Source organism: Sipha flava, unplaced genomic scaffold (assembly GCF_003268045.1).
Source record: "Sipha flava isolate LNK unplaced genomic scaffold, YSA_version1 247_pilon_pilon, whole genome shotgun sequence".
NCBI lineage: Eukaryota > Metazoa > Arthropoda > Insecta > Hemiptera > Aphididae > Sipha > Sipha flava.
The window spans coordinates 323,430-343,012 of record NW_020272895.1 but is presented as its reverse complement, the minus strand read 5'-3'; the positions used below and the strand labels follow the sequence as shown (position 1 = coordinate 343,012).

Below are 19,583 nucleotides of genomic sequence, written 5' to 3'. Positions count from 1 at the left end.
TATATAAATAAATTTAATTAATAGAAGACCAGTAAACAGTATTAACAATATTATATTTTATGTCAATGTTTTTAAAATATGCATTTCTCTTTCTTTAACAATATGATTCTAAGTATATTGGTTTAATTATATGCATATGTTACAAAGTATAGTAACTATAAATGTGTAAAATATATTTCGTTGATTAAATTCTAACCTAATATATCAAATGATAAATCATAAACCTACATTAATTTTTTGTAAAAAAACAAGCTACCTAAGCAACAATTAAAAAAACATTTAATATTCAAAAACAATCTTTTCAAAATAACGGTAAACCTAAACAAAACAATGTTTCAAAATGTTATCGTTGCAATATAGATTTTTTTTGTCACAGATCGTTGTCACAATGTTGTAATAATATTTTAAACACCTAAAAAAAATCAAATTGAAGCAATATTTTCATGTTTTTAGTAAATTTTGTAAAAATATGAATAAAATATTTAATTGCTGTGTTGGTATTCAATTTATATATTATGTTTTAAACACAAATGTGATGAAAATCACTAAAAATAAATCAAATATATAATATAAACATATGTGTGTACATACAAATAACAAAAAATATACAAAAATATGTCTGTGGACGACATGAAAAATAAATATTTGAAGCCACGTGAAATTCATAAACTATAATATTTATCATTGGTTGATCCTAATTGTACCGAGGCTGTCAATAATTTTGTCATTTGGCCTAATTTTCAATGGATGGTATGGAATATTCCCGAAAAGGTCTTTCGGGGGTTTATACATAATATCAGCCATGATTTCCGCCAAAATCGTCCATATGAAAATGATCGTACCTAAAAAAAAAGTAATCAATAGTCAATATATGTTCTTTCCATTGTAATTACCAATAAGTAGCGCAATACTTACGAATGATTATTTCGATTAGCGAGACATTGTATACGTCAGGGACAACCCATGTGGCTTTTCCCTTCGCCGCTGATATAGTTACAAGTTTCGTTTCTGCAAATATACTTTCCAGACTTTTGTCATTTAAAGGTTTCGGTCTGTTAAAAGAATGCCGAACTAAATCTAAAAACACTGATTTAAAACAGATTCATTAATACAGGAAGTGGTGATGGAAAAGGGTGATACAATCAAAATCTTTCTCCCTTAATCCGTTGGATAAAATGATACGTAAAATACTTTGTACACACATGAAAATCTCATACGGCCCCATAGCTATAAATAAATTTAATTCTCGGATTGATTACTATTACCATGATGTCATATTTTTATATGCTACATTTTTAACGGTTGCACTAATTCACACCTGTCATTGTATATATTTTCAATTCATTGAAACTGTTGCTCGATGAATATTATGATAAATAAATTTAAAAAAGAAGAAAATATATAATTTTGGATTAAATTAAAAAAATGAAATTATCATTTTAATTAATTAAATTAAATTAATTAATTTAATTTTTTAAAGTTTTTAAATAAAGTTTTAAATCATTTTAAATCGTTTCCCCAATTCGTCAAAACCCATTGTTGATAATTTATTATCAGGTGTCAGTGTCTGGTATATGTAAACTATTAACATCACCACAAATAAATCAAAATATTAATAAGCATAAAGTATTTTTTTATTTTTATTTTTTTGATGCATCATAGATTACACAATATAGAAACAAACTAATTCTAAAAAAAAGTATTAACTTATATTGTATATGGATAAAATATACGAGAACAATTAATATTTGAAGTTATGTGATATTAATAAATGATGACAATCGTCATCCGTTATTCGTATCTGCGCCCAGAATACGTACTTAGTAGTGGATCCCACGTCACATATTTCCCTGGGTACCACAAAGAATTATTGCCCGTTCCATACATCATTGTCGTCAATCTCCACAATATGGACTTAAACGTACCTAAAATAATAATCAATAAATGTTCCTTTCCTTGTACATACTAATAAGTCGCGCAATACTTACAAATAATCCTTCCGAATACTAGCATATCGTATTCGTCGGTGATATACCATGGGCTTTTTTCTTTTAACTTGATTCCAAATTTCGCTTCTGTGGTTATGCTTCGCAGAGTAGCCTCATTTAAAGGTTTCGGCTGGTTACCAGGCCGAAATAAAGCTAAATACACCGATTTAAAACAGGTTTATTATTGCAGGACGTGATGATGGGATGTGAAGTGGGTGATACAATCCGAAACTTTCTCTCTTGATCCGTTGAATAAAACGATACCTATATTACTTTGTACTCATATGAAAATCGCATACTGTCCCACAACCACCCCCGAAAAAACTTAACTTCCTGAAGGTCGATTAACCTAAATAAATTCTCGTTATAATTTAAATTATCGTGTTGAAATGTAAAACAGATTACTTTATTACGACAATATTAATTGGGTAGAGAAACCTAAATCGAAAACACCAATACTTTTTTTTTCTTTTTCTAATTACAACCCTTATAAATATCTATATTTTATTTATATGAGATTATTATACATTATACTTTAACATAAGTAAATATTGCTACACATTATATTAACACCTTACGTATTCATTACATTTGAAGTATACCCATTTAAATGGACTATTTCGTAAATGTATTTCAATATCTTTGATAATCTAGCTCTTACAATATTAGGCTTTATTTTTATAAAATACGAAAAATGAAAATATAATTACCTCTGATGCTGAAGAACAAAACCACTAGAGTAGGGAACCAATAGGTGATCGCGGAATAGTTATGGACAGCACAATCGCTTTCTACCGCACATTCTGCGTGATTGGTTGCCATCTTTAAGTTTTTACAACCTATGGGGTATGAAATATCAGGATTCCAAAATATTATATTTTATTGGAAAATATAATTTCAAATTGCCGAATGTAGTGTTGTTGTGCTTGAACTGCAAAACGAGAAGTGACAAAATTTACGAGATTTGTAACAACATTAATTTATCGTATCCAAGCTTGACGGTTGTTGCTAAGAAGTCGTTTATCGTGCGTTAGACATCGGCTAGCAACACGACTTAAACGTCGTGATCAAGAGCCGTCGACAAAAATGTGTTACATTCGAGCTCATCGCCTAACATTTGGAAACGCTTCGCCTATGTCAGAAGCAGTTGCTGATGACTAAATGTGCTCTACTTCCCCTACCCCCTTAAAATTAAAAATCTCCTAAAATAAAAAAAAAAGCTTATGTCACAGCAATATTATTAATGATCAGGTACGGCAACTTAACTTTAAGAATATTTCCTTTTTAATCAGTAAAGTATAATATATATACATGTATGAAATAAATATTTATTTAAGTCAATCAATGTATCAAACTTTAGTTAACAAACAATACTCCAATCTCACTTAATCAAAATATTAAAATTTTTTGACATGAAAAACACATTTTAAAATATTTCTTTGATCATCATTTAGCAGAAATGCATCAAATTTGAGAATTAGTTGTGAAATTTTCAGTCATTAAAATGTTGTTTATACCTCAAAAGTTGTATATAATATTAATTATGAAACATTATTTTTCTTTATTATGTTATTTTTAATTAAAATCAATAAATCAAACAATAAAATCACAACTTTTACTCTAACTTGTGGATTATTTTGACTAATCTGATTTAATTTTTGGTACGTATAAATCATAAATTCTATGGTTATATATTCATATTTTCATTGTATATAATGCATATAGTACAATAATTACGTTTAATAAACAATGTAAATTCAAACAATGATAATCTAATAAAAAAATGCTATCCACCACAACAAACTAATAAAAATTAATTTCCAAAATATTCACAGCTCTATTGTATGGGTTAAAATGTAAACCTAACACATATATTAATATATTGAGGGGAGGAGGGTTTAGGTTATTTTGCACCTAGTGAGTTGATTCTCTGTGGGCGTCCCTGGTTCAAATGTAGTGATGTTAGCTTTAATATTAAAGTAAACTAACCTATAATCAAACTTTAAGGGAAGAATATTATCTGTGTTTTGCAGACAGCAATTAGGTAACAATAATGTTTAAGCTTCATTAAATTACAATTTAATTTTTAATTTTATAAAAAATACTGTATACTTATTGAATAACTAATATTATAATCAAAATATTTCCGTAACGTTCATATTTTGTAATTTTTATAATATTTCAATTAAAATCACACAATAATATTGTAATTGCACTTTTCTTTTAAGACAGAATAATATTATTTTAAAAATATACGTTTCGATAACTATAAAAGTATAATATTTGAATTCCAATCATCTGGAAATATTTCGATACCTAATATGATATTTATAAAGTAAATTATTATTAATAATATTTGATAGGTACATATTTATGTAGTATAATATAGTATAATATATGTATCAGTTGATCGTTGGCTTTTGTAGCTTACAGACGTTTGGTTTTTGCTATCGTTATTTCTGTGCATTAACACATTAACATGTTAATTTAATTTTTCAGTTTTGTGAAATTTTACGATATCTTCGGGTTTAAAGTGTGTAGTATGCGATACTCGTTTAACAGAATTAGATACATATATACAACTCAACAGATGTGCTGCTCTTGTACATATCAAGTGTTCGGGATTTACTGCGTCAGAAATTAAATGTGTCTCAATGAAAAAGAGAATTTTGAAATTTTTCTGTGTTGATTGTGATCGTAGTCTAAAAGACTAGCCCAATTTAAAAATGTTGATTAAAAAATTGCTTGTTGAATTTGAAAGTTTGAAAACGTCTATCTCGCTTAATTCAAATTATTCATTAGATAGTGAGTTTATCATCAATGAAATAAATTATCGTTATAGTAGAGCAATAAATCTCATTTTTTATAGTGTTGAATAATGTGAGTCCACTCATTAAGAAGATTGTATTACCCATAATTTTACAAAATACAACGGCAATCTTTATACAAATAATCAGGGACGGATTGACAGAATTTTTCGGCTCAGGGAAATTATTTAGACTGGCCCTTTATATTATAATATCTAATATTATACATAAAAATAATATTACCAGTGTTTTCTTAAGACTATAGGCAGTTCAACTCCAACCTATATACAATTTTGTTAACTGACTTTTAAATTTATCAATATAAAATGTGCACATAAACAATATAGCCAAACCATTTAATATGAAAGGTTTTTATTAAGTAATGCATTATTTTTTTTTAACTTATCAATGATTTCTTCTGTGTCAATATAATTATTTTTTATTATTTTTTACTATGAAATACACAATCTGTATGCAAGGCACAAAAAAATATGTGAATAGTGATTTTTGGACTTGAGAGACGTGATTAAAAGAGCCACCCATTGGTGACACATCAAAAGTTGTGTATTATTTGAATTGAGTGTTATTTTAATTGTGTATTTATAGAATTAGAAGTATAATAAGAGGTTACGACACCATGTTCTTTGAAGTCTACTACTGGGATTTTCAGGAAGGGTTAGGATGGACAGATTTTTTGCAATAAAATTGTAGTGATTAGTAAGTTTAGAGTGAAATCTATTATAAAATATTTTGGCTTCTTGATTAATTGTTTTTAAATGAAGGTCATTATGAAGAGTATGATTTGAAATAAAAAAAGGAACATTGGTGATTTGATTTTACGTAGTGATATATTGTTAAAGGTTTAAATTTTGTTGATATTTGACTTCTTGGCTGCCTCCTTCCTATAGTTGAAATCTGAAAGTCCATATAAGTTTAAGAAGAGATTTAAAAATTATAATTTTTGTTTTTAAATTGGCAAATTTTGTAATTTGATAGGAATGTTTTGAGCGAACGGGAGTGTGCATTAAGAAGTAGTCTTTTTGTTTTTATATGATTATTCCTGGTCAATCTTTTATCGAGATGATATTTGGACAGTATCCGAGTTTTAACGTGAAAGTAATATGTAATGATTTAGAGCTATTTATTTTGACCCTCGATTTATTATATCAGTCAGCCATTACATGTAGGTGTAGTTGAAGTGAAGCAATAAGCTATAATTATATTTTCATGTACCAATAATATAGCTTTGTCGTAGGCGTAATCCACTAATAGGGTATCAATGAAGGTGGTTTGATCTGAGACGAAAATACGCAGTGGATTTTGATGCAATTTTTTTTAATTGATGTAGTGATTTAAGAGAAAAGTTTTTGAGAAAAAAAAAAAAAAAAAACTTGAAAGAAGACGGAAATTCGAAAAAATCATGCAGAATATATGCCTTTATAATAACGCATTTCAAATGACCTCTTTCGAGAGTAAGCAATCTGTTGAGTGTGGTTTTATGCCTACATTTAAAATTCAAGGGTTAGAGTATCACTTAGTTGAGAGCTTGATACCACAATGATCACAAATGTCTATAAATTAATTTTATTGCACATCCAGATAATAAGCTTGCGGAGCCAAGGTTAAATAATATGGGAGAAAGTATACCTCCCTGTGGCACACCGGCATTTATTGTAGATGTATCTGAAAAAGCTGAACCATGTCGTATTTGGATATTGCGATTTTCTATATATGATTTTATGAATAGAAAAAGTGCTGAATGAAGACACTTTCGAAGTTTATAATATGGTAAACCTTCATACCAGACTCGATCAAATGCTTGAGATATGTTAAAACTCAGAAAAAAAATGGCATATTCATGGTACGGAGAGTTGAAATCATTATATTAATCAGAACTTTATATACGAGTATATTGGCTGAAATACAAGCCGTTAAAATAATAATAAATAATATGATACTATGGAAACAAAAATTAGGTGTTTCAATGCAAATTAAATAAACTAAATAAAAGTAGACCATTTGAACATTTATTTCAGATTCTAAGATTTGTCTTACGAAGAAACTAAATATATAAATATAGTTATTTAATATTTAATATTTAGTTATATTACGTCTTACGGATTTATTGAAGTCTACAAGATGTTTTCCGTTTTCTTGATCATTGTGACGGTTCTGAAGATTCAACTATATTCAGTCGTCCGTTCCCAACCAATACGTAAATATTAATTAGTAACAATTATTTTACAAGCCCTCTTTACTGGTACATCCAATATAAAATTGTTTGTATCGTAGCTATCGCCGAGCCCGCAGTGCAATTGCCCTCCATCCATAATGTGCAACGATGCACAGATGCGCCCCGAACCAACAACCCCTCTGAAAGCCGTGATAATTCGGGTGTCACAATGAGATATCCATCTGGCGAAGCCGGTTTGTTCCGAAATCCTTTGGAAGTACTGGGTAACGTATATAATAAAGCTCATTATAATTTCTCCGGTGAAATATTGTTATCAAGCATGCACGATTTGTTATATTTGTCACATATAATGCCACGTTTATCGTTCAAATAAGTACACGCAGCGGTGATATGATATTTCAGGTGTATCCGAGTTAGGTTGCGATTAATGTTTATAAGTCACCGCCTCCTCACGGCTTGAGTAGCGGATTCGCCCCCAGCTTTTCCGTCCTTGAGTAGTGCCACTGCGCAAATAATAAGACGTTAGATTGTACTTTTGAAATCCGTATCTCGTCAGAAGGGAAATTTATTTTTATTTTTTTGTATGGACCCATATATTTTTGTATGTGCTCTTTTTTAAGTAGAGTACTTGTGGAACCCAAATAGTGTACTACCTGAAAAACACTGAGACCTATCCAGACGAATAAAGATCTTGGGAACCCAATTAGTAAACGTTGGGTTTTTCGAACCCGTTTACTGAACAGTAAATAATTTATTTTCAACTGTGATTAATTTGTACTTTGACGGTCACAATAAACGTATTTCTTTAACATAATCTCCACAAAAAAAATATAGGTCCTTTGTTTCCAACGAGCAAGTCGATAAACATTTGCGAGATATTAATTACTTTGCAAGCAAACGTGGCATCCAATATACGATTTTCGGAAAGAGGCCGTAAGGTGTGCTCAGAAGTGTGCAACCAGTACCAGAAGAATATGGTCACCAATGGTCCCGTGGACGTGATTTTGTTGCAAGGGTACTGCGATTACTCCAACAAAGGTAATACGATTGAACAAATCGATTTGGCGACTTCTTGCACCTGCGTGTTCAGGATTACGTGCAACAACAAGACTTCGATGGTGTTGTACACGTTTCAATCTAATAGCGATGGTTATCTGAAGGTTTCCATGGCTGAGCCGAATAAATCGCAATATATTACTTAGAAGGACATAGAAAAAAATAATTTAATCGTATTCTAGTTGTAAATATATGAATATTGTTATTATTAGAGGAGCTCACATCACAAAATGTAAAATAGTGTTAAGCTATTATTGCTACAGCTATACTTTATGAAATGATTTGATGAAAATCCTATTTAAATAAAACTATCATTCTAAGAGATATTAAGAATTGTAGAATAACCGCGTGACTTCATCTTATATGTGTAAAAGTTCCTCGCTCCACACAACGATTTACCAACATAAACATTTTATTTTACATATTGTATTGTATGTAATTTACGTATAACTGTGTAATTTTATGTGTTTCGAGTGATACAAGTATCAGAATTTCAATATGACGTTTATTTTATCAAATATTAAAAATCTAAAAGAGGCATTTTTCTGAACATTGGTCATATTGAAATATTGATACTTGCATCGTCTTAAGCAAATAAAATCACACACTTATACACTAATTAAATTTCAAAAAAAAAATTTTTAGGTTGGTAAATCGTTGTGTGAAAGGAGGAACTTTTACACGTATAAGATAACCAATTATGATAAGTAGGGCCCAATAACGTCATGCGTCTTTTTTCAATTGCTCATTAATTATTGAACAATGTGAGTAGAAACGTAAAACCTATACTATTATTCTCGAAATTGAACATTTTTCAAATGAAAAAAAACATATTTTTTATGTTGTTTGCTCCTTTATATTAAAAATAATCCTTTTTTTTTTTAAATATATTATTTTTAAAATATATTTTTTCTTCTTTTTTTCATTACTTTAACAACAGCATAAAGTTGTTTTCGTCCTGTACATGAGGTTTGTATGAGTCATGATCATCACCACGGACAACTTACTGCTAATCGTTTTGGTGAGCAGTTATTATATATATATATATATATATATATATATATCCATTTTATTATTTTATAATAATATAGTATAATTTATTGTAGGTACGAATTAATCAGATATTCGCGGACTGGTATCGACAGAATTAACAAGGCTACTGTAGTTTCTCATATTCATCATAATTTTTAATTGTTTAGATAAAAATACAATTATATGATACCTATAGCTAATAATTAATAATTAAAGAACTAGTTGCTTAAATTTACACTAGTTGCACGCCGTGCTCTACACATCGTTGCGTCGACCATTGTTGGATGTCTGTTTATTTTAGTCATCCATTGGTCAACGCATTAACCGATTTGATACTTTTTAGCACAATATATAAATGAGCGAGTCGACCAAGTGTTGAACGCTTTAATTAACTCACACACACACAAATACTCAGCGTATCAAATTGTACTATACAAATCTCGACCAATGGAATTTTACGTATATTCCATAATTTCCATCGTATCGAAATAAAAAAAAAACTCGAAAATAATGTGATGTGACAAGACCCGGCCAAAAGGGTAGGCGACATAGGCTCACGCCTAGGGCGGCATTTATCTTTTTTAAACTATAGATGATTTTTAAAAAAAATATTACAATTTCTAGTAGCTATTCATATAAAATGATGTGTAGGAAAATATATGACTATAAATTGTTTTATTTTATTAGTAGTAATTTACTGGTTATTACAAATTTATTTATCTTATCAATTGATAATTTTACATAAATAAACATAATTAATTCAGAATAAAGTCTATTTTAATACTGCTTATATAAAAAAAATATTTGATGTAGTATTTACATGCAAGGGGCGGCAAAAATTTAATTTGCCGAGGTGTGAGTAAATATTTGAGCCGGTCCTGGATGTGACGTGAAACGTTTGGTCCACCCAGATTTATTTCTCGCGGAGAATGAAGAGAAAAACAACTATTTAAACAGTGGTAATAATATGTACCACAAAATGTCAAATAAATCGGACGGATACGCATCAATTGTTTATCAAGGAAATTGTTTTGATCACTATTATCACTATAGTGATACTATAGTGATAGTATACTATTGTTATTGGAATATACGAGTACGTCAGTATACATGATTTAATTTTGAGAGAAAATGACTTCTTAAAGAAAAATTGTTTGTTTACGCTTATTCATCAAAATCTCAATTGATTTTCAAATTTACTCAAGCACTTCTAAAAAAATAAGAAAATGTTAATATTTGTAATATAAAAGTTCAGCAGTGATATTTCATGAGTTAAAAACCACCATAGAAAAAAAAAACCGAAATAAAATAAAGAATTAAAAAAGAAAATATATGCAAATTTTAGGTTGTACTGACGGTATAACGATTGGGTTTTTCGTGGTAAGTATAGCTATGCTTTATCACTTACAAATACGAAAACAAAAACCTTTATAGCTAATGTAAATATTTAAATGGAATGTACCAATCCATTTATTGAAATTCTACAAATATTTCAATACATGAGTATCCATTTTGAGTTAAAACCCATATTGTTAAATTATTCATTGATATGGTATTGTTTTAAAATGTTTATTTATAGTATTTGATCACAAAAAATGTGTGTGCAAACAATAATTGCCACTGTTGCCGAACAATCGACGTGATACTAGATCGGATAATCATCATAGCACGTGTGCACGAATCCGTTTAGAATTTCAGCAAGCACAATACGGTCGTCATATATTATTCGTGTACAAAACAACCCTAATTTGCATCCCCAGTGTGATCTCAGGAGACGTAACCATTATTATATATGTTCATCATACGATGGTAAACATGGTACATCGATTTAATCGAAACAATTAATTAATTTTTTATGATAAACAATTACTAATGAAAAACACATCGTTCCGACCGCGTAATGGTTATAGGTAAGCACTTACGGTAAATCGTTGTCGATTTAGAATTATTATTTGTTTTTGTTGTCCGTCGGTCGTCATTGCAATTTTCACGCCTACCCGTAATGGTAATAAAACAGAAGGCACTCGTATACAATTTATTTTCCGTCGTCGAAGAGGGACCAAGATGTTAATGATAATCGGTCGTTTTTCATCCGATACACTTCGCCAGGAAATCAATATCAATAACGAGGTGTTTACGCGGTGCAAGCTTAATCCTGCCACGACTCTTTGTACCCTTAGCACTCCGGCGTTCCGATTGTGCCGACCCATGCTGCACCCTGTCGACTATATAATACCAATGTACTCTTTTGGTCTTACGGGTTAAACGTTTTTATTTCTCCTTCTCCGGTGATTCTGGTCCGACGTAGCACACCACGATGACCGAGCGTTTACTCTTTGTCGCATTGTGGACGAGACAAAATGGCGAACACCCCGGTGTGAGCAATATGAGCTACGTAATAATCGTAATCCTATGTCTTCTAGACCGCCACTTGGTGATTCATTGTACTGGTGTCCCCGTTAAAGCAGTTGTGAACAAGTAATATGTTCGTCGCAAAAACGTATGCCTGTTCGAACTGCATTGCGATCGTTCGCACAACGCATTAAGTAATAATAAATCAAGTAAAATGCAAATCATACCTGTTATATCATTTTGCGATAAATTTTAATTGTTTGAGTATATTGTGCTTCGATGTGCCTCGTGTTTCACTCACCGAAAAAGCCGTTTAATTCTCTCGCGTCTCCAAAATTTTAGTACCCAGATTCAATACATCAGTGACTAGGTACTAGACTCTAATACTAGCAGCTGCTGTTGATTTTGTTTTCTGGTTTTTCCGTAAGTCCAAGCACTCGTATAATATTCATTTCCTCACAATTTGAGAATCCTGTACAAACGACACACTGAATCGTTCGTTTCGGAAAATATGTCCCACTCGCTGTACTCGTAATTAGCGTACGAGATGTCCAGTCGATGAAGCCAATTCAAGTTAACGTGTTTAATTATCGACACAGTAAATATTTTTTAATGGTCTCGGGGGGGGGGGGGGGGGGGGGTTGGTTAGTAACAGTTCTAAACCAGAACGTCGTCGTCGTCGATCGAATACAACTACAAGGATACCCGCGGTAATCACTAATAATATACTAACTTTTATATTCAATTGAAACCATCATACTATAAAATAAATATGGAACACCAACCAAATACCTGAAGATTGCAAAACAGCTGTTATATGTCCCATATACAAAAAAGGCGATTCCATGGATACAAACAATTATCGAGGAGTTGCGCTTTTAGACTCGTGCTACAAAATTCTATCCTTGGCATTACTACGAAGATTGGAGGTATACTCTAGAGATGTAATAGGAGAGTATCAAAGTGGTTTCCAAAGAGGAAGGTCCAACTCTAACAATATTTTCACAATCAGACAACTAATGGAAAAATCCTATGAATTCCGAAAGGATGTGCACTGTCCTTTGTGGATTTCAGGCAAGCTTACGATAGTATAGTTCAGAATAAACTGTGGACAGCCCTAGAGAATTTAGAATCCCAAAAAAACTTATCAACCTCATAAAAACAGGCAACACCCATACGATGTGCAAAGTGAAGTTTGACAACGATACATCTGACAGTTTTGAGGTTAGCATAGGACTCAAACAGGGTGATGCCTTATCACCAGTCCATTTCAACCTAGCGCTCGAGAAGATGATCAGATCAATATCAACACGACCAGACATGGAGTTACTGTCCAATAATACACTTTTGGTATATGTAGACGATATAGTTATAATAAGTAACACACGGCAAGATGTGATAAGAACTAATGATTTAATAAAAGCAGCAAAGCCAATGGGTTTAGAAGTAAATCAGTATAAAACCAAATATTTAGTCATGACTAAGGGAACAAGAGATAACTTTGACCTAATAGTAGAAAACTATACCTTTCAACAAGTGGAAAATTTCAAATATCTTGGAGCAAACATAAATCAATACAAAAATATGCATAACGAAATCAAACTAAGGATATCAGCCGCTAAGGGTTACTATGCGTTAAAAAAACTGTTCAAGTCAAAGCTCCTCTCCAAACGATCAAAGGAACTTTTGTACGCAAGTTTTTACGGTCAGTTCTTACATACGTGTGTAAAACATGGGCGACTACTAAAGGTGATGAAGAGAAAATGGCTTGTTTCGAAAAGAGAATTCTTAGAAGGATATATGGACCCACATTCGAAAACGAAGAGTACAAAAGAAGAACTAACGTTGAAATACAACAAATTTATCAAAAACCCAGTATCTCTGCATACCTCATGAGCAAACGAATTGAGTGGACAAGTCACGTTTGGAGATCAAATGGAATTCTAAAGAAAGTTCTAGAGGGGAAAATTAATGCAAAAAGACCTAGGGGTCGCCCTAGACAACGCTGGTTAGATAGGGTTAATGAAGATCTAAATAAGTACACACCAGGTATATTAATAGAAGACAGCGTTGATAGAGAAAGCTGGAAAAAAGTAGTAGAGACAGCGAAAGTCCTTCAAGGACCGTAAAAGCTATGGAAGAAGAAGAAGAAACCATCATAACTTCATATACCGTTTAATTATTAACACTCAATGTAATAATAATATCGGGAGAAAAAATAAAACTCTAAATTCTTATTACTGTTTACTGCTATACACCTGACGTCTGCAATGCATCATTCGCATTGATCACTAATAAAACGTTTGTTTCAGTCACGTCGACGGGCGTAACGCATACCTTTTCGGTTTCGTTTAACTTTTAAAATGCGCGTTTATGGGTACACAAGGACGTTTTGATCGAAGTCACACCGCGCCCGTCTGCCATCGCGTTCTCGCTACGCGTTTTTATTTAGATCGACAGTCCGAGATCTCTGTACGATAATATATTACAGTGTATTTACAATAGATTTACATAGATACTTTTTTTTGATTTGTTTTAGTGTTACGTTCGAATCGCCGATAAAAAAAAAAAAAATTATATAACCCGAATGGATTGTGTTACGTACGCGTGGATATGATCATAATAATGATCATAATTCATAATCCTTAGTATTATCGGCGTACGTATACAGCAGCTGGTCGGAAATCGAACCGGATACTATTGCGATTGTTTTTTTATAAGCTAAAACACGAACGCGCGCAGTGCTACAACACGTCGTGCGCCGAAAATATAACAAAACGGAAAATTCGAATGCGGTTAAATTTGAACGCGTGGAAATAGGTCGACGCCACGGGGGAAAAAAAAAGACAAATGTATTCAAATGTAATCGAAATTCGGAAACTCAAACGTTATGAAATTTAACATGTGCGACGCGTGTGCCCATTGATTTTACTCCATCAGGCGTCGTTGGCTGCACAGAAAGGTTTTCAGAAATGTCATAACGACATTCTCACGTAACTGAAAGCGAAATTATATTCTATTTTTTTACGCGACCTAAACGTACGGCTGGAGTCGGCGGATCACTGATGAAGTATAAAGTCTATATCGACAGTGTTGAGCGCAAAGAATCAAACCGTGCGCCGATCACGATGAAAATCTCCGCGTACGAAGGAACACGTAAATTTGAAACAAAAATTGTACATTTAAGGTGTTCTACGGAGACATGTACCCAATTGTGATTTAGTTTTCTGAGCTTTGTAAACATAATCAAATTTGGTTTTTTTTTCATACACTGGATGAAATCTTGACTTCAAATATTTATATTTTAAATTACATTTTTATTTCTATTTTTTTTTTTTTTTTGTAATCAATTTAAAAAATAAGTTTTTACTTTAATGTTTTCGACAAATTAGAAAACGACCAATTTAAAGATGGGTTTTTATTTTTCGGAAAATGTCGACGTTTCAACTTTTATTTCATTGACCTCATCATTTTTCTGATTTTTTTTTTTTTTTTATTTTGCAGAAAAACAGTGTATACGATTAAGAAACAAAATTTATCAGAAAAAGAGCTAAAGCTATAATATCGAAACATTATTATATAAACACAATCGTGTTTCAATATTATATTTTTTTTACGAGCTAGAAAATGTTGATATAAAATATGACTATGGTCTGTATGAGCTTAAAATTGTAGACACTGTAATTTTGAAATCTTAGCAAACAAAATTATTATTATCACTCATAAGCGTGTTCAATATTCTGTAATACCAACAGCCAACGTGGCACAACCGAGACAGATTTTGCCCAGTATTTGCTCACATATAAGTCACTCGTGATGTACTTATATAACCAATATCTGGCCGCCAGTTTTTAATTTTCTAAGGCTAGTGCGGTGCAATAACGTAAATATAAAATAGTAATTACAAAGAAAAAACTATAAAAGTGTTGTACTTTTTATGGCCGTGTAGATTGAATCAAAAATTAAAAATGTTTTACCATGAACTATTCTCGTATTGTATACATATACTTACCATGTTCATGATATTGACTGTGGATTTATTTTTTTTAAAAATACTTATTCTACTTCGTTTTCTCTTCGAGTTTCTCTCTCTATTTTTTTTTTTAAACATAAAGGCCATCCATATTTGTCTAAATAAACGAGATTATGCCGAATGTTTAGCAGAATTTACAGATTGGTTGTTATCTATTTTTATTTTCGGTATTTGCATAAACTTGGTCACACAGTGGGTAATAATGCCAAATTTAGATCATATTTTTTTTTGACAATCTACCTTACATTTAATAATTATATCGCTGATTTAAAAATTGTATAGAAATTCTGACGTTATTTTGGCAATCATCTCGCTTTACTCGCCTCGTAGACCAAGATTGTGGTTAATATTACAATTTTGAAAATATATGTGATCAACCGAGTATCCGAAAAACGATTCTACGTAAATTTCCTGTATTATTCACTCTAAAAAGATACAAAATTTACGTGGTGCATATATTTCCTTTAACATATGCGGTTTTTTCCTATTTCAGCTTTCTTGAAAACTTTTATGGAAGAATTCGCAAAATTAAATCCTTCCGGAACCTACAGATACTACAATAAACATTATTAAATTTTAATACAGAGTTATGCGGTGCTTATGAATTCTCCGCTTGTATTTCTGCCACAAAAATCTTCGACTGTCAGTTGATAAATTGTCTTATAGTAGTTTAGACCGAATAACATGTTGAAAAATTAAGTTGAATGACTTAATTTTTTTTTCTTATTTATTAATAGTAACGCCCGCGAGGGCAGAGAGTACAGAATATCTTAATTGGAAGTAAACATAATTTAAATATGACTAAAAAATGTGTAAAAATGTTTATATAATATAATAAACATAATAAAATAAACTAAAAACAAAGTAACAGTTTTTTAACTTTCGATTATCATCGAAAAATAAATTTAATTCAAATAGATTATTGTTACAATATGTAAAACTCTACTGTTGGCTATGAAAACATAATTACAGTTACGTGATGTAATATAAAATAGGAAACTATGTCAAGTATTGACTGTGGGGACTCTAAGGTCAATAAGACTTTAGAGCTCAGGACAGTTGACGGATCCGTTCAATAGATTTTATAAAAATAAACAGCCAATGTAATCACACCTAATACCAAAAAGGGATACTTTACATTGGTTTTCGACTTTGGTAATAGGTAGATCACATAAATTTAGTTTAAAAGCAATCATTCTAATAAAACTTCTTTGAAGTTTTTTCAATTTCATCGATATAGCCTATTTGTCGAGAGTTCCACATTAATGAACCAAACTCCAAGACGAACCGAACCAAAGCAAAGTAGAAAACTTTTAGACACCTGTAATGCATATCCACACAGTTGCATTTAATATAACCTAAGTTTCTAAAAGTCTTTGCACAAATGAACAAATGGTAAAACCTAGATCCCTAATTTTGTTCACCACATTGGTTCTAGTGCCAACTACATTGTAATCTAATAGTGTTGGTAAGCATTTGTAATGGAATGGTATTCGCATACATATTCCTTATCCTTGGCCGCATTCACTGATTGATCTCTAGGTATATATATATATATAAGGATCTTAAAAACCGATTAAAGTTCACCGGAAGTATAATCGAAATCGACTTTCTCATACTTATGATTTCTTCCCTTTATATCCTACCAAAATTAATTAAAAACATCTGTCAAGTGTCCGGAAACATATGGTCAATTGGTGGAATATTGCTGTCAGATATTGCTAATTTCGATTATCGGCCGTTTTTTGTGAAAATAATGCGTTACAATTTGAAAGCGATAGTTTACGAATTTGGTATGATAAAAGAGTATTTGTCAATTATAGGTAAATATAAATGTGAAAATGAGAAATTAAATTATCCGACAATATTTTTAAAAATATACTTCAGGCGTAACACCAGTATTATAAAAATTGACTAAAGCAAGCTTTTTGAATTTTTGACTCCGTAAAACCGCTCAGGGTTAACGTTGCGTAAAATGTTCAAACGATAGATTTTTATAAAAATTAACACCATATGGAATTTATATTACAATGATTAAAGTTTAAGAACTATAATTGAAGTGAGAAAACATGTTTTTTTTTTTTTGCGATTACGAAAAGCGGGAGGGTTTATTCTCGTATTAATTAGGTAAATGTTAGTAAATTAACTGGATTTCCGCAGACTTCAGAAAACGTTTCTCGAAAATTAAACTGCATGCCATCAAAAAACCACTGCGAGTCCGAAAATGATATAAAAAAAGCATAATTTGTATCATATAACTAATGCGTTAAGATAATTGTATTTTAAATTATTAATAGGTATGTAGAGTTTAGGGAAATAATCTAAGAAAGAAAAAAAAAATATTGGAAAACTCTAAATCCACCATTCGTCATAGTTGAGAAAATAACGAAATTTACGATATTAGCGTGGTGTAATAGTTGATTGACACCATAGTTACAGAAGTACACTGTACATAACTGAACGCACCTGTATGCCAGCAAATGGATGGGATAAATAGTTACATGCAAATCAAAACATAGCTTTTGAAATGTTGCCCATATCCCTTCCAGATTAAAAATAATGAATATTTAAATTTTATGTTTGAGATCGAGATAAATTCTAATCGACTAGATCTATAATCTTAACACACAAATTAATTATTAATATTGACAATATTACATTATTCAATAATTTTTATTCCAAAAAAATGTATTTTAATTTTAAATGTTTTTATGATATTTTAATAATAGATGTTCATGTTATAAAACAAAAATAATTATTACGAGAAACTGCTTGAAAACTATCAAACTCGATTTTTGTACAAATTATATCAGTTAAGTGATCGAGAAGCATGTTTATGTTAATTTTTATAAGATGTTACATTTAGCAATGAGTAATTCCTATAAGCTTGGCTACTGGTGAAAGATTTTTTCTTCTATGACGCGTATCAAAAATTGATTTTGAACCAATATGCTACAAGACCGTTTGACAAATTTGGCTGCTCCAAATATCGAGAGGGATGTTTTAAGCCCGTTAAATAATGAAGATATTTTTTTAATTTTAAAATACTAAAAACGGAAAATTTATTTTGAAATAAAATTTAAACTTAAAAACTGTATTCGTGTACATGTATTATTAATGTTAATTACAGCTGGTTTATTTCTTCGTGTCAGTCAGCTGTATCATATACATTTTTTTAGGCCAATAATTAATTAGTTAAATTACTTTGTCGATTGGTTGTTTAAAAAAATTGTTTTTTTTTGCGTTTCGTGTCGATCACATACCGCATTGCAGAGTTGGTCGTCTTTTACGTCTCCGCATTCATGCATTCTGTGGTCTCTTCTATTTTCCCCCCATGAGATTCTTTTTTTGTTTAACGGTTCAAGGTCTTCCATAGTTCGTTTTTTAGGTTCCTTCCCACGGGAATATTCTCTATTGTCCTAACATCTATCTTTACATACTTATATTCGATTCGTTTGAGATTTGTTTGGGGAAGACGGCGAATGATGATGGATAGTCTTGCTAAAATTTGAACCGGACATAGTGAGTAACAACAAATTCTTTTCGTATGTAAATCAGTAGACGGGGGTGTAGCTGAATTATATTAGTACTTATAGCCCCCCTCAAAAAAAAAAAAAAAATGTAAGTTCCAGTCGTGCCTATGAGTTATACTATCGCGTACAATCCAACACCACAATAGTTCGAATGTTATTTATAAACACACGTATTACGCGACCGGAGTGCAAACGTGATTTACGCCACACGGACGGTAATATTATTACGTAATAAATAGAGACCGGAAAATATATGCACTAAAAAAATGGCAAATATGATGCAAATTTCCAGAGCAAAAGGGTCAAAATACATTGATATGTACAAATAATTGAAAAATATACTCAAATAAGCATCATACATTTATATTACTGTCGGTACCTTTACATAATCATAAAAATATTTAAATTTAAAAAAATACATCACATATTTTTTTAAACAATCTAAAGAAATAAAACAAATTTTGGTGAACAAATTTGATGAAAAATCCTTTGACAAATAACATTTTAAATAGTCAAGGAGTGTGCACAATATTTAAATAAATACCTAATACGAGTGTATTTAAATCTAAAACCAACAATTAGAACAAC

The 19,583-nt window shown here is 30.9% G+C and overlaps 2 protein-coding genes across 2 annotated transcripts; one reads left to right on the top strand and one right to left on the bottom strand.

The window, feature by feature from the left end:
* Positions 1 to 633: 633 nt before the first annotated feature.
* LOC112684277 lies at positions 634 to 2,883 on the bottom strand. The gene is made up of 5 exons (XM_025555704.1): positions 2,699 to 2,883; positions 1,989 to 2,141; positions 1,821 to 1,925; positions 916 to 1,086; positions 634 to 842 (listed from the first exon to the last, which is right to left on the bottom strand). The coding sequence occupies exons 1-5, from the start codon at positions 2,808 to 2,810 to the stop codon at positions 682 to 684; spliced, it is 702 nt and encodes a 233-aa protein (XP_025411489.1). The 5' UTR covers positions 2,811 to 2,883; the 3' UTR covers positions 634 to 681.
* A 4,314-nt stretch (positions 2,884 to 7,197) lies between these two features.
* Positions 7,198 to 13,558, top strand: LOC112684273. Its single transcript, XM_025555699.1, has 5 exons — positions 7,198 to 7,252; positions 7,824 to 8,027; positions 12,267 to 12,503; positions 12,595 to 13,125; positions 13,179 to 13,558. Exons 1-5 carry the CDS (start codon positions 7,198 to 7,200, stop codon positions 13,556 to 13,558), a joined length of 1,407 nt encoding a protein of 468 aa, XP_025411484.1.
* Positions 13,559 to 19,583: the final 6,025 nt, after the last annotated feature.

Excerpts from the sequence above, each read along its gene's own strand:
- LOC112684277 (XM_025555704.1), bottom strand. The coding sequence starts at position 2,810 with ATGGCAACCAATCACGCAGAATGTGCGGTAGAAAGCGATTGTGCTGTC. Across the intron at positions 1,087-1,820 it reads GACGTGGGATCCACTACTAA|TGTTTTTAGATTTAGTTCGG; the intron begins GTACGTATTCTG and ends GTTTTAAATCAG. Across the intron at positions 843-915 it reads GCTAATCGAAATAATCATTC|GTACGATCATTTTCATATGG; the intron begins GTAAGTATTGCG and ends CTTTTTTTTTAG.
- LOC112684273 (XM_025555699.1), top strand. The coding sequence starts at position 7,198 with ATGAGATATCCATCTGGCGAAGCCGGTTTGTTCCGAAATCCTTTGGAA. Across the intron at positions 7,253-7,823 it reads AAATCCTTTGGAAGTACTGG|GTCCTTTGTTTCCAACGAGC; the intron begins GTAACGTATATA and ends AAAAAAATATAG. Across the intron at positions 12,504-12,594 it reads CTGTCCTTTGTGGATTTCAG|GCAACACCCATACGATGTGC; the intron begins GCAAGCTTACGA and ends TCATAAAAACAG.